This window comes from Esox lucius, chromosome 12 (assembly GCF_011004845.1).
Source record: "Esox lucius isolate fEsoLuc1 chromosome 12, fEsoLuc1.pri, whole genome shotgun sequence".
In the NCBI taxonomy this organism is placed as follows: domain Eukaryota; kingdom Metazoa; phylum Chordata; class Actinopteri; order Esociformes; family Esocidae; genus Esox; species Esox lucius.
In genome coordinates this window covers 36,315,720-36,331,794 of record NC_047580.1, presented here as the reverse complement: position 1 = coordinate 36,331,794, position 16,075 = coordinate 36,315,720, and the positions used below count along the sequence as shown (strand labels likewise).

Below are 16,075 nucleotides of genomic sequence, written 5' to 3'. Positions count from 1 at the left end.
GGACAACAAACCAGTGTGTTAGTGTAAGGGGGAACCGGTGTATTAGTAGACAGGGGAACCGGTGTATTAGTAGACAGGGGAACCGGTGTATTAGTAGACAGTGGAACTGGTGTATTAGTAGACAGGGGAACCGGTGTATTAGTAGACAGGGGAACCGGTGTATTAGTAGACAGGGGAACCGGTGTATTAGCAGACAGGGGAACCGGTGTATTAGCAGACAGGGGAACCGGTGTATTAGCAGACAGGGGAACCGGTGTATTAGTAGACAGGGGAACCGGTGTATTAGTAGACAGGGGAACCGGTGTATTAGCAGACAGGGGAACCGGTGTATTAGTAGACAGGGGAACCGGTGTATTAGCAGACAGGGGAACCGGTGTTTGGAGTTTAGCTTGACACTTCTAAAAATGTGTTTGTAGATGTGCAGTGTTGTAAATGTTGGTACAGTGGGGAGAACAAGTTTTTGAGACACTGGCGCATTTGCAGGTTTTCCTACTAACAAAGCATAGGTACTACGGTGGCCCTGAAGCATAGGAAAACACAACAACAAATCATGAAACACAACGGCATATAGGAAAACACAACAGCAAATACGAATACACTTCAACCAATCATGAAACACAATGACATTAACTTCTAACGGAAAAGGTAGGGCCTATCTAGCAGAGGACGGAACCTCCTGATTGGACAGATGATGAGGATGAGTATACGCACTTTGAAGTCACGTTTGAGAGAAGCAAGTTTGTACAGAAGGAAAAACTATTCACAACTGGATGAGGTGAGACGTGCCATCCTTACAGAGCTGCGTGGACCAGGGCAACTATTCGGCTATCGGACTATGTGGCAAGTACAGCAAAAACACAAGCTAGGTATTAAACGACACACAGTGATGAGACTGCTGAAGCAATTAAATCCACAAGGAACGGATGCGAGAACACTACAGACCATGGGACTGATAATGGCACCATGGCTGCAATACAGTGTACCCTCAGACACGAGCATACAGACTGCGGCCGCATATAAGTGTAATTGTGTTACAGCAAAAAGTGTTCATCTGCCAAAAAGTGATTTCAGTCAAATAAAAAAGTATTTCAGCAGGTAAAACAGTCTGGGTGGGCTCTAATCTTTCCCAAATGAACATACAATAGTAGATGGTAATCACGTTAATGTCATGCCTGATCACGCTATAAACTGCAAATTCGACTGAATTAGGTAACAATAAAGTTTCAAAAAGACCTTTCAAAAAGGTCCAATATGTATTTGCTGTTACCACAGACATATAGTTATGTATATTTGCATATTATCATCCTGATAAAAGCAGCTGGCCACATAAAACTGGACAATGTATCTTTACTGAAATCACTTTTTAGCACAACAGACCATAGAAATATCTTCCTGTTATGTGTTAATCATTTTGTGTCTGACAGCGCTCACTCTCCTTGTGTTTCTGAGATATCAGGTAGCCTAATTGACAGGTGCTGCCCTCTGCTGCAGTCATATCCACTCATGCATTATTGAGGGGTCATGCAGTGCCTTTCCACTTATGCATTCACACTATCAGATTTATTTTGCTGATATTGGCAGCAGCAACATTAATGTGTTTTGTTGTAGCCTACTTTACTTTATATAGTTATTCAATAGTTATAATCTTGTGCTCTTGTGTAAAATAAGTAGCCTAACTTTCAATTGTATTCCTAGGGCTCAATTTTGGATGGACCTGTTTGGAGACTTGATAGACTCTGGACACTTTAATGGCAGCCATGAACATCAGGACTTATTGAGATTCTGCTTCAGTAATGTTCTGCAAAAAGACCTGGATGAGAGCACAGACCTCTGGAATAAGCACAGGATTAGACTCTCCAGACATGCATCATGTCCTGGGGGAACTCCAGACGAACTCTATCTCTTACCTCTCATATCAACTGACAATGAATTGACTATATCCATTCTTACAAAAATATATAATGTGTATTAAAGCATAAATTGCACCACACATATTATTGGAAATACATTTGGATTTGGAGTCATGTTTTCCCTTTATGATTAATTATTGTGTCACTATGCAGGTTTGGTTCAAAGGACTGGATACGTTTCCAGAGTCAAGGCAAACTCTTCATTCATGCAGTGATCCAGACATCCAGGATTATCTTCAACAGACTGTTGAGCGAAATGGATTACAGCAGCCACATGATTGGGAGTCAGCCTCAGAACTATATGTCACCTTGAAAGAAATAGCTGGCCTATAAATATGGTCTACTGCAGCCCACTCTTAAAGGCCAGATGTTAAAGGAAAACATTCTCAAATGTGGCTTAGCTGTTTGAGTATCATGTTTGGCAAGTGGAGTTCAGTATATGCAGTGTCATACCAGAGTGGAGACATACATTAAACTCAAATGTAACTCCCAAACTATATTTGTTTATTTTCTGATTCACCATCGAGTTAACTGTGTGTCAATTGTAGGTCTGAACAACCAAAGAAACGTGGTTCTTTTCAAGAGGTATTGTTTACAAGCACAACATGTTATACACTGTTTCAAATGTGAAACTACATACATTTTAGCTGAGTACAATATTACTGTTACTTGTAATGTGACCTGTACTTAACATTTGTTCTGTGATTTTTCTTTTAACAAAGTAATGAACAGAAATAATACACATTCAAATACTTTGAACTGAGCATGCACTCTTTTATGCTTTATAAACAGCAGGTTTAAGACTGGGCAAAATCCAGACTTGGCACAGCATTAAATGCACCCAAAGCATGGAGAATTATGTAAGCTAAACTCCATGTTTGTCTTAAAGACACTGTAGGTCTCAAGGAAAGGGAGCTTTAGGGCATTTGCACAGGTGTTTGACATAGGGAATGGTGTTGCACAGGTGTTTGACATAGGGAATGGTGTTGCACAGGTGTTTGACATAGGGAATGGCGAATTTGGTAAGAACTCTGCATGGTAGTGATGTTATTCCAGCAGGTGGAAGTGATGCGAGCCCTGTAGCAAACAGCAGCACATCCTCTAGGGACACAGCAGTCGCTTTTCTGAAAGGGAAAAGTCAACATTGTTTTAGTATCTTTATCATCTAACAACTAAATTGTACGTCCTGAGAGGGCCAAGCCAAAGGGTTTCAACTTATCGTATCCATCTACATGCCAAATGTAGTTTGGACCCATGGAGTGATATGTACGCCTCACAAACCTCTGGCGTGTTCTCGCATCCGTTCCTTGTGGATTTAGTTGCTTCAGCAGTCTCATCACTGTGTGTCGTTTAATACGTAGCTTGTGTTTTTGCTGTACTTGCCACATAGTCCGATAGCCGAATAGTTGCCCTGGTCCACGCAGCTCTGTAAGGATGGCACGTCTCACCTCATCCAGTTGTGAATAGTTTTTCCTTCTGTACAAACTTGCTTCTCTCAAACGTGACTTCAAAGTGCGTATACTCATCCTGATGTTGTGATTGGTTGACAACATATCAACTACCACGTCGTATGTATGCCCTGCATCAGCGAAAGTATCTTTGGGAGTACTCATGTTTTGAAAATTGGCGCTTTTCCGTGTTTTTCACCTCTTCTTCCTGTTAAAAGACAGGCAGTCCTTCTGTCCAATCAGGAGGTTCCGTCCTCTGCTAGATAGGCCCTACCTTTTCCGTTAGAAGTTAATATTTGCTGTTGTGTTTTCCTATTTGCCGTTGTGTTTCATGATTTGTTGTTGTGTTTTATAATTTGTTGTTGTGTTTTATGATTTGTCGTTGTGTTTCATGATTTGTCGTTGTTTTATGATTTGTCGTTGTGTTTTATGATTTGTCGTTGTGTTTTATGATTTGTCGTTGTGTTTTATGATTTGTTGTTGTGTTTTATGATTTGTCGTTGTGTTTCATGGTTTGTTGTTGTGTTTTATGATTTGTCGTTGTGTTTTATGATTTGTCGTTGTGTTTTATGATTTGTCATTGTGATTTGCACTTCAGGCCCACCGTTGTGATGGGCTACAGGACAAAAGGCAAGCAGCTTGGTGAGAAGGCAACAACTGTTGGTGCAATTATTAGAAAATGGAAGAAGTTCAAGATGACGGTCAATCTCCCTCGGTCTGGAGCTCCATGCAAGATCTCACCTTGTGGGGCATCAATGATCATGAGGAAGGTGAGGGGTGAGAACACCATCCCAACCATTAAACTTGGAAGTGGGAACATCATTCTTTGGGGATACTTTTCTGCAAAGGGGACAGGACGACTGCACCGTATTGAGGGGAGGATGGATGGGGCCATGTATCACAGGATCTTGGCCAACAACCTCCTTCCCTCAGTAAGCGCATTGAAGACTGGTCATGGCTAATTCTTCCAGCATGACGACCCGAAACACACAGCCAGGGCAACTAAGGAGTGATTCCGTAAGAAGCATCTCAAGGTCCTGGAGTGGCCTAGCCAGTCTCCATACCAGAACCCAATAGAAAATCTTTGGAGGGAGCTGAAAGTCTGTATTGCCGAAACCTGAAGGATCTGGAGAAGGTCTGTATGGAGGAGTGGGCCAAAATCCCTGCTGCAGTGTGTGCAAACCTGGTCAAGAACTACAGGAAACATATGATCTCTGTAATTGCAAACGAAGGTTTCTGTATCAAATATTAAGTTCTGCTTTTCTGATGTATCAAATACTTATGTCATGCAATAAAATGCAAATGAATTACTTAAAGATCATAATGTGATTTTCTGGATTTTTGTTTTAGATTTCGTCTCTCACAGTTGAAGAGTACCTATGATAAAAAATACAGACTTCTACATGCTTTGTAAGTAGGAAAACCTGCACAATCGGCAGTGTATGAAATACTTGTTCTCCCCACTGTGCAGTGTTGTAAGCATTGGTAGATGTGCAGTGTTGTATGCGTTGGTAGATGTGCAGTATTGTAAGCGTTGGTAGATGTGCAGTGTTGTAAGCGTTGGTAGATGTACAGTATTGTAAGCGTTGGTAGATGTGCAGTATTGTAAGCGTTGGTAGATGTGCAGTGTTGTAAGCGTTGGTAGATGTGCAGTGTTGTAAGCATTGGTAGATGTGCAGTGTTGTAAGCATTGGTAGATGTGCAGTGTTGTATGCGTTGGTAGATGTGCAGTGTTGTAAGCGTTGGTAGATGTGCATTATTGTAAGCGTTGGTAGATGTGCATTATTGTAAGCGTTGGTAGATGGGCACTATTGTAAGTGTTGGTAGATGTGCATTATTGTAAGCGTTGGTAGATGTGCAGTGTTGTAAGCGTTGGTAGATGTGCATTATTGTAAGCGTTGGTAGATGTGCATTATTGTAAGCGTTGGTAGATGGGCACTATTGTAAGTGTTGGTAGATGTGCATTATTGTAAGCGTTGGTAGATGTGCAGTGTTGTAAGCGTTGGTAGATGTGCAGTGTTGTAAACGTTGGTAGATGTGCAGGGTTGTAAGCGTTGGTAGATGTGCAGTGTTGTAAGCGTTGGTAGATGTGCAGTGTTGTAAGCGTTGGTAGATGTGCAGTATTGTAAGCGTTGGTAGATGTGCAGTATTGTAAACGTTGGTAGATTTGCATTTGAATTAACATCATTAATGTGATTTAAATTGGTCAAAAAAGTTGGTAAACATCATAAAAAAATAAATGCTCCTTTCTGTTTTCTTTTGAGAATATCCTTTTTCACACTTGTTGAATTGAACTTTCAGTTCACTAAATGAATGGAAAAATGTCACTTCAAACACACCCAGCCCTGATTATACGTGTAGTAATACCTCCATCCAGCAGGGTGGCGCCCTCCCGTTTGATAGCGGGTCCCCGTCCAGCGGCCGTACGTCCACTCAAATAGAACACATAGCTACTGTGAGGCTCCAGACCAGCCACCAGGATCTGGGTCACAGCCCAGTCTGGGATCATCAATATCTTCAGCGGACTGTCTCCGCTCTCTGAAACTACACAAAGCCTGGGTTAGGGTGGGTTAGCATTTGGGTTGGGTTAGTGTTAGGGGTGGTTAGGTAAGGGTTGGTTGGGTTAGGGTTGGGTGAGGGTCAGGGTTAGGGGGGTGTTAGTGTCAGGGTTGGGTTGGGTGAGGGTTAGGGGTGGTAATGTAAGGGTTGGGTTGGGTCAGGGTTGGGTAAGGGTTGGGGTGGGTGAGGGTTGGATTGGGTGTGGTTTGGGGTTGGGTCAGGGTTGGGTTAGGGTTGGTTTGGGTTGGGTGAGGGTCAGGGGGGTGTTAGTGTCAGGGTTGGGTTGGGTGAGGGTTAGGGGTGGTAATGTAAGGGTTGGGTCCGTTAGGGTTGGGTTGGGCTGGGTGGGTTAGGGTTGGGTTGGGCTGGGTTAGGGTTGGGTTGGGTTAGGGTTGGGTTAGTGTTGGGTTGGGTTAGGGTTGGGCTGGGTGGGTTAGGGTTGGGTTGGGCTGGGTGGGTTAGGGTTGGGTTAGGGTTGGGTTGGGTGGGTTAGGGTGGGTTAGGGTTGGGTAAGGGTTGGGCTGGGTGGGTTAGGGTTGGGTTGGGTTAGGGTTGGGCTGGGTGGGTTAGGGTTGGGTCAGGGTTGGGTTAGGGTTGGGTTAGGGTTGGGTTGGGCTGGGTGGGTTGGGTTGGGTTAGGGTGGGTTAGGGTTGGGTTGGGTTAGGGTTGGGCTGGGTGGGTTGGGTTGGGTTAGGGTGGGTTAGGGTTGGGTTGGGTTAGGGTTGGGTTAGGGTTGGGTTGGGCTGGGTGGGTTAGGGTTGGGTTGGGTTAGGGTTGGGTTAGGGTTGGGTTAGGGTTGGGTTAGGGTTGGGTTGGGCTGGGTGGGTTAGGGTTGGGTTGGGGTCTGTGTGTTTACTCTGTTGGTACTGCAGTATATATTCCAGTATTTGTCCATTGGGCTGGGTGGGGGGGGTCCAGCGGAGAATTAACTCCGTCTCTGATGGACTCTCAAAATCCAGAGATGCAGGAGGACCAGGAGCTACACACACACACACACACACACACACACACACACACAATACTATTATGTTTTCATAAAAGAAAACACACAATACAATTATGTTTTCATAGAAACACACACACAATACTATTATGTTGTCATAGAAACACACACACAATTCTATTATGTTGTCCTAGAAACACACACACACAATACTATTATGTTGTCATAAAAGAAAACACACAATACTATTATGTTGTCCTAGAAACACACACACAATACTATTATGTTTTTATAGAAATACACACACAATACTATTATGTTGTCATAGAAACACACACACAATACTATATGTTTTTATAGAAATAAACACACAATACTATTACGTTGTCATAGATACACACACACACACAATACTATTATGTTGTCATAGAAACATACACACAAACTACTATCTTGTTGTCATAAAACAAACACACACAAACACAGAACCATTGTGTTGTCATCATGTTGTGTAGAAATGAATCACCTCCTTCTGGTGTGCTGAAGGAATGTTTTGGGGAGTGAGGCCCTTCCCCCATGCTGTTGAAGACAGTGATTGACAGCTCATACACCGAATAGAGTGTGAGCCCCGTTAACTCCACCTCTGTCATGCTCCCGTTCACCACCAACACCCTCCTATCTTCCTCTCGTTCAGTTCCTCGTTCCACCCCTCCCTCCCTGTCTTTCTCCTCCCTCCACTCCATCGCTCTGCGCTGTCTTCCTCGCTTGGAGCCCAACCTCTTCACATATATCTAGAGGAGAGAGAGATGAAAAGAGACAACAATCTGAGAAGAAAATGAGGGGGAAGGTATTCTAGAACTTGACCACTTAAGACCCTGTGAGACCATGCAAAACCACTCAGGACCATACAAAACCACCCAGGGCAGAACCACTCAGGACCATACAGAACCACTCAGGACCATACAAAACCACTCAGGGCCATGCAGAACCACTCAGGACCATGCAGAACCACTCAGGACCATGCAGAACCACTCAGGACCATACAGAATCACTCAGGGCCATTCAGAACCACTCAGGACCATGCAGAACCTTTCAGGGCCTTGCAGAACCACTCAGGACCATGCAGAACCACTCAGGACCATGAAGAACCATGCAGGGCCATGCAGAACCACTCAGAACTATGCAGGACCACTCAGGACCATGCAGAACCAAACAGGACCATGCAGGACCACTCAGAACAATTTAGGACCATACATGGTAATTCAGGACCATTCCAGACCATGCAAAACCATTCAGGATCATTCAGAACCATTCAAGATCACTCAGGATCATTCTGAATCATTCAGAATCATTCAGGACCATTCAGGATCACACAGGATTGTTCAGAACCATTCTGGATCACACAGGATTGTTCAGAAACATTCAAGATAATTTAGAACCATTAGGGACCACTCAGGATCATTCAGAACCATTCAGGATCACTCGGGATCATTCAGGATCATTCAGGGCCATTCAGAACCATTCTTCGCCATGGTTGTCCTGGTTACCTTGTGTCCTAGGAGATGGCCCTGTACCATGTGTGGGTCCACAGGCTGCCAGCGAACTTTGGCCGAGTTGTTGACTACTGAAATACTGATGTTAGACACGCTGTCCAGAGGTTCTGACAAAGATGGGGAAAGAGGACTTAGTCATAACATGGTATTTAATTATTACATGTTGCATTCATGTTGTTAAGGACACATCTTTACATTTAGGACATAATTCTGGATGAACAAAGAATGAGAAAGAGAATCAGGACATTTGTGTGTGTCTATGCGCGTGTGTGTGTCTGTGTATGTGTGTGTATTTGTGTGTGTGTGTGAACTCTTAAAGGAGGAAGTACAGAGACAAAATTCTCTTGCACAATTTAACAGTTTATTTGCAAATAGAGAGACGCTTACAAACATAATAATCTGAGGAGTTTTGTATGTCCTGAGTGGTTCTTAATACAAGAACAGTCATCAGTACTTACAGTGGAGAAAGGGGGTGGTGAGATGCTGTCCTAACTCAACAGAACACATTCCCTTTGTTCTATTACATTCCTAGGTTTCACCCAAGGGGTCAGGCTGTCCTTTCCCTCATGGGTAACATTATCACCTTTAGAAGTGGACAAACAGCATCTTGACAAACAATAGATTGACACTAATGGGGTATACAGATTTACAAGTAACCCTATAATCTGCTGATTCCAGTCAATGATGCCCCCTAGGCAAATACCGGATCCCCCTCTCCTACATTCCTTTTCTCATCCAAACATGGGGACTCAGTATAGGACTGAGTATATATCAGTTCAAGATTTTACACAACAATGTGCGTGTGTGTGTGTGTCTGTGTGTGTGTGTGTGTGTATACGTACTGTCCTCTCCAGAATGTCCAGTTTTGGTGATCGGGTGAGGCCCCTCCCCCAGAGAGTTGACAGCCTGAACCTTAATATCATAGGATGAGAATGTTCCCACCCCATTCACCGAGTGGGGGGGCTTTCTCACGAAGGCGTGGTGCCAGTGTGGCTCCCGCCCATGCGCCTGTCGCCATGACACCTTGTACAGGAACCCTGACCCGTAGAAATATCTGTCATCCATCTCCTTCACTCACACACACACACACACACACACACACACACACATACATACACACACAAAAAGTTATATATACAGTAGGTATAAGAAGTCACCACCCCCATTCAAAATGTTCCATATTTTGTTGCCTTACAGCCTGAAATGAAAACATAAAATCTGACTTTATCTGGGTTTGTTTACACACAGCAATCCACAATATCCAAGTGAAAGATTTTTTTTTTTAAATGATCTAAATTAAAACAGTAAAATACCATTTTAGAATAAGTGATCACCCCCCTTAGAATTGAAATTGCAAACTTGCTGAGATATAAGAAAAACCTTCCAAATCACAAATCAAGCCAATTGGCTTCAACCTGTGATCAACTGTGGTGACTTTGATTAGTTCAGAATAAATCAGTTAATTTTCAGAGACAAAAAATTGCTTCGAGACAGACAGACAGACATACTGTACAGACAGACAGACAGACATACTGTACATACAGACAGACAGACAGTACATACAGACAGACAGACAGACATACTGTACATACAGACAGACAGACAGACATACTGTACATACAGACAGACAGAAATACTGTACATACAGACAGACAGACAGACATACTGTACATACAGACAGACAGACAGACAAACTGTACATACAGACAGACAGAAATACTGTACATACATTACAGACAGACAGACAGACAAACTGTACATACAGACAGACAGACAGACAGACTGTACATACAGACAGACAGACAAACTGTACATACAGACTTACAAACAGACAGACAGACATACTGTACATACAGACAGACAAACTGTGCATACAGACAGACAGACAGACATACTGTACATACAGACAGACAAACTGTACATAAAGACAGACAGACAGACATACTGTACATACAGACAGACAAACTGTACATACAGACAGACAGACATACTGTACATACAGACAGACAGACAAACTGTACATAAAGACAGACAGACAGACATACTGTACATACAGACAGACAGACAGATATACTGTACATACCGACAGACACACAGTGTTATGATAATTTACTGAACTGATGTATTCATTAATTCTACAGTGTTTATTTCTAGTTAAGTATGGTGCTTAATGTAAAAGTACTGAGTCTCTGTGTTTAGACAAGAAGAGGAATGACAGATGTGCTCATAGTATCGTGAATGTGGGAAAGGATGTTGATGTAGATGTAAGCCATTTTTCAAGTGGGGGTAAGTATAAATCAATGTATTTTATGATAGGATAGTGGATGACACACAACAGAGGATGAGGAACATGTTGTTTTCACAGGATGATTATGCAAACTCTCACCCCACCCATTCTGGTATAAGTACTGAATGTATTTCCAACTGACCCCAGAGATCTCTGACAGTTTACCTTGTAACTATGACTCCTCTCTCCTTGCAATAATATTTCTTCTGTACCCACTTCATAAAGTTCTATTTAGAGGAATTGCCATGACAACAGACACACTATACACAGACATACAGACAGACAGACACACTATACACAGACATACAGACAGACAAACAGACACACTATACACAGACATACAGACAGACAGACACACTATACACTGACATACAGACAGACAGACATACTATACACAGACATACAGACAGACAGACATAGTATACACAGACAGAAAAACACACAGACAGACAGACAGGATGGGCTGTATACCTTCCACGTGATGAGCAGTTTTCCAGTCTCATTAGATACACTACGTACGTCTTCAGGGTTTCTGTCAGGAACTAGAGGCAGGAAGAGGGGGACACATTATTAATCAATAGGCTGTAATCCACTTACACTGTTATCCATTAACACTTGAATCCATTAACACTGCTATCCATTAACACTGCTATCCATTAACACTTGAATCCATTAACACTGCTATTCATTAACACTTTAATCCATTAACACTGCTATCCATTAACACTGCTATCCATTAACACTACTATCCATTAACACTTGAATCCAATTAACACTGCTATCCATTAACACTTGAATCCATTAACACTGTTATCCAATAACACTTTAATCCATTAACACTGCTATCCATTAACACTGTTATCCATTAACACTTTAATCCATTAACACTGTTATCCATTAACACTTGAATCCAATTAACACTGCTATCCATTAACACTTTAATCCATTAAAACTGTTATCCATTAACACTTGAATCCAATTAACACTGCTATCCATTAACACTTTAATCCATTAAAACTGTTATCCATTAACACTTGAATCCATTAACACTTAAATCCATTAACACGGTTATCCATTAACATTTTAATCCATTAACATTTTAAACCATTAACACGGTTATCCATTAACATTTTAATCCATTAACATTTTAAACCATTAACAAGGTTATCCATAAACACAGTTATTCATTAACATTTTAATCCATTAACACAGTTATCCATTAACGCTTTAATCCATTAACGCTGTTATCCATTATCACTGTTATCCATTAACACTTTAATCCATTAACCATGTTATCCATTAACACTGCTATACATTAACACTGTTAATCAGAACATTATCTATAACACAGAAAAAAGGTTTTTGAATGGGGATAGAAAACGTAGTCCGAACAAGAAAACAGGGTGTCTCAGTTTCTAACCTGCAGGTGGGTGTCTGTAGGATTCAGAGGGCTCAGACGGATTGCTTTTTCCCAGGTCGTTGACCCCGCTGACCCGGAATTGATAGGTTAAGTCTGGGAGGAGGGACAATTCAAGGTGATGGATGTCTCCATTCACACGGCGAAACTCCTCCCACTTTACGGTCTCTGAAGAGTTTTTCTTCTCCCACATCTCCACCACAAACTCTACAGGAAGAACCATGAATTTAACATTAATAAACTAAGATGGGTTTCACTTCCCATCTTGCACCCCACTGTCTCAGATTCTACGCTGCTAAATGTTGTATCTGGTCATGCTTCTGACCTGGATTAGGTTTAATAGACTCAGATGTATTTACAATTATTTTTATTTATTAATTATTACAATTTGTACTCTTAAAATGTTCACCCGGCACAGCCAGAAGAGGACTGGTCACCCTTCAGAACTTGGTTCCTCTCAAGGTTTCTTCCTAAATTTCAGCCCCCCCCTTAGAGAGTTTTTCCTAGCCACTGTGCTTCAACACTGTTGTTGTTTGCTCCTTGGGTTTTCAGGCTGAGTGTTTCGTAAAAGCATTTTGTGACAACTGCTGATGTAAAAAGGGCTTTTTAAATACATTTGATTGATTGACTTTCTGTCAGAAAGTGAAACTGACCTCTATCAGAAAATGAATTTCAAACTTCCTGAATTAGCTCAATTTAAATGGATTTCCCACCCAGTTCAAAATATTGGGAATGTGTGTACCAGTAGTGGGGGAGTGTGAGTGTGTGTGTCTGTGTGCATACCAGTAGTGGGGGAGTTGTGTGTGTGTGTGTGTACCAGTAGTGGGGGAGTTGTGTGTGGGTGTACCAGTAGTGGGGGAGTTGTGTGTGGGTGTCTGTGTGCATACCAGTAGTGGGGGAGTTGTGTGTGTGTGTGTGTACCAGTAGTGGGGGAGTTGTGTGTGGGTGTACCAGTAGTGGGGGAGTTGTGTGTGGGTGTACCAGTAGTGGGGGAGTTGTGTGTGTGTGTGTGTACTGGTGGTCGGGGGAGTATGTGTGTGTACCAGTAGTGGGGGAGTTGTGTGTGTACCAGTAGTGGGGGAGTTGTGTGTGTACCAGTAGTGGGGGAGTGTGTGTGTACCAGTGGTGGGGGTGTGTCTCTGTGCATACCAGAGGTGGGGGAGTGTGTGTGTGTGTACTGGTGGTCGGGGGAGTATGTGTGTGTACCAGTAGTGGGGGAGTTGTGTGTGTACCAGTTGTGGGGGAGTTGTGTGTGTACCAGTAGTGGGGGAGTGTGTGTGTACCAGTAGTGGGGGAGTGTGTGTGTACCAGTGGTGGGGGTGTGTCTCTGTGCATACCAGAGGTGGGGGAGTGTGTGTGTGTGTACCAGTAGTGGGGGAGTTGTGTGTGGGTGTACCAGTAGTGGGGTAGTTGTGTGTGTGTGTACCAGTAGTGGGGTAGTTGTGTGTGTGTGTGTGTACTAGTTGTCGGGGAGTTGTGTGTGTGTGTACCAGTGTGTGTGGGAGTTGTGTGTGTGTGTACCAGTGGTCGGGGAGTTGTGTGTGTGTGTGTGTACCAGTGTGTGTGGGAGTTGTGTGTGTGTGTGTGTGTGTGTACCAGTGGTCGGGGATTTGTGTGTGTGTGTGTACCAGTGGTGGGGGAGTTGTGTGTGTGTGTGTGTACCAGTGTGTGTGGGAGTTGTGTGTGTGTGTGTACCAGTGGTGGGGGAGTTGTGTGTGTGTGTGTGTGTGTGTACCAGTAGTGGGGAGTTGTGTGTGTGTGTGTACCAGTAGTGGGGGAGTTGTGTGTGTACCACTGGTCGGGGAGTTGTGTGTGTGTGTGTGTACCAGTGGTGGGGGAGTTGTGTGTGTGTGTGTGTACCAGTGGTCGGGGATTTGTGTGTGTTTGTACCAGTGATCGGGGAGTTGTGTGTGTTTGTACCAGTGGTCGGGGAGTTGTGTGTGTGTGTATCAGTGTGTGTGGGAGTTGTGTGTGTGTGTACCAGTGGTCGGGGAGTTGTGTGTGTGTCCAGGAGTCCAGCGGAGTTGGTGGCGCTGGTCTGTCAGGTCTGACAGAGACACAGATGTTGGAGGATCAGGACGGGCTGTGGAGTAAAACAGAAAGGTTACAAGAACCACACACACACACTCATAAGCACACACAAACACATGGATTCACACATCAACATCACATACCCACTACTGTGATGGAGCCACTGGCCGAAACCCGGTCCAGTTCAGTGATGACCTCACATGAGTAACGCCCACCATCTCCTGAATGGATGTCAGTCACTCTCAGGGTTCCATTCTTGAAGATAGTGTATCTGGTGACCATGACAACAACAGAAATAAATAATCTAGTGTCACATATTAGTTCCTGGTCCTCAACAATGCTGTCTGTATCACTTGTCCACTCAAGTTTAACATTGTTGTCATCCATCGTCCACCATTTTCCATAATTAATCAGCCGTGTATTTTTTTTTTCTTTTTGAAAAACTGTTTTTAGTGACTTGAGAGTAACACATCCTTTTCAAGTAGCTCGTTCAGTTTGTTTATTCGACCGATTGGCAGCAGATTTCATCAACGAGATCACTTTCATGCCTGTTCGTCCAGCTCAGTGACCAATGGGTTTATACATCCACAGAGAAAAATAGATCAAGCTGCTGCCTTTATAAACACATATTATAAAATTGGACACAGGTTACGATAATTAACATGGATTATTATTGGTAATTGATTGTCATGATAGACACAGATTTATAGAATTAATACATACGCTGAGCTTTAGGTAAATAGAACTGACTCGTTCAGTTTTACCATTCATTTGAATGACTGACCATATCCATAACACTTCTACAATATCACTGACAGTGACCCTAACCATAACCCTAACCATATCCATAACCCTAACCATATCCATAACACTAACCATATCCATAACCCTAACCCTAACCATATCCATAACCCTAACCATATCCATAACCCTAACCATATCCATAACCCTAACCATATCCATAACCATAACCCTAACCATATCCATAACCCTAACCATATCCATAACCATAACCCTAACCATATCCATAACCCTAACCATATCCATAACCATAACCCTAACCATATCCATAACCCTAACCATATCCATAACCATAACCCTAACCATATCCATAACCCTAACCATATCCATAACCATAACCCTAACCATATCCATAACCCTAACCATATCCATAACCCTAATCATATCCATAACACTAACCATATCCATAACCCTAACCCTAACCATATCCATAACACTAACCATATCCATAACCATATCCATAACCATATCCATAACCATATCCATAACCATATCCATAACCATATCCATAACTCTAACATTAAACCCTATCTAAGTCAATAACCCTCCAGCTCCGCTCAGCGTATCCACCGATAACTTTGCCTCACATGCCATCTGGAGGGTCTATTTGATCTGCAACACATCCAGGAGGACTTTAGACAAGGACAGCTATGAGTCCTTCAGGCCTGGCAGTCCTGAGGTCTGGTCCAAGGACTAATGTCTAGCTACCTAGCAGTTTTACCCGTAGTTTGGCTCTCAACACACTAGCTAACCTCCGGCAGCGCTGGATATTTATCTGCAGATTTATGCTTCATCTCCCATTGGATTACCACCACCTGACTGGAAATATGTCTTTGGATGTATTCTCCAACTCCCTCTGGATTTCCACCATCAAACTTCTGTCCTGCTCCGGCACCCTGTTAAAAAGCCCCCCTCCCCAAATCCACTGCCTGGTTACTGTCTAGCTCCACAGCTTCTCCACTGAAGGTATTCTTTCCCTGGCATTTGTACTGGCATCCCGGTCTCCACCCGTTTGTCATCACCCGTCACCCAGCTATTCTCTCACACTGAGTTGTATTCTCTCTTTGTTTTTGCTACGCTGATTTGGATGAAATTCCACATTGACTCGACGAATCCAAACCTGCCT

General features: G+C 43.0%; 1 protein-coding gene across 5 annotated transcripts in view; it reads right to left on the bottom strand.

The window, feature by feature from the left end:
- The window catches only part of LOC105013516 (neural cell adhesion molecule L1.1), a 69,886-nt gene that overhangs the window by 15,197 nt on the left and 38,614 nt on the right, over nt 1-16,075 (bottom strand). For 4 of the 5 annotated variants that reach the window (XM_034296018.1, XM_034296019.1, XM_034296020.1 and 1 more), the window contains 9 exons: nt 14,292-14,419; nt 14,099-14,200; nt 12,121-12,324; nt 11,172-11,242; nt 9,256-9,481; nt 8,408-8,520; nt 7,387-7,651; nt 6,774-6,896; nt 5,726-5,902 (listed from right to left, as the gene is read on the bottom strand). In XM_034296018.1, the coding sequence (XP_034151909.1) occupies nt 5,726-5,902; nt 6,774-6,896; nt 7,387-7,651; nt 8,408-8,520; nt 9,256-9,481; nt 11,172-11,242; nt 12,121-12,324; nt 14,099-14,200; nt 14,292-14,419 (1,409 nt within the window). Of the gene's footprint in view, nt 1-5; nt 3,035-5,725; nt 5,903-6,773; nt 6,897-7,386; nt 7,652-8,407; nt 8,521-9,255; nt 9,482-11,171; nt 11,243-12,120; nt 12,325-14,098; nt 14,201-14,291; nt 14,420-16,075 lie in introns of those variants that run through there. The other variant, XM_013136221.4, reaches the window with a different exon arrangement.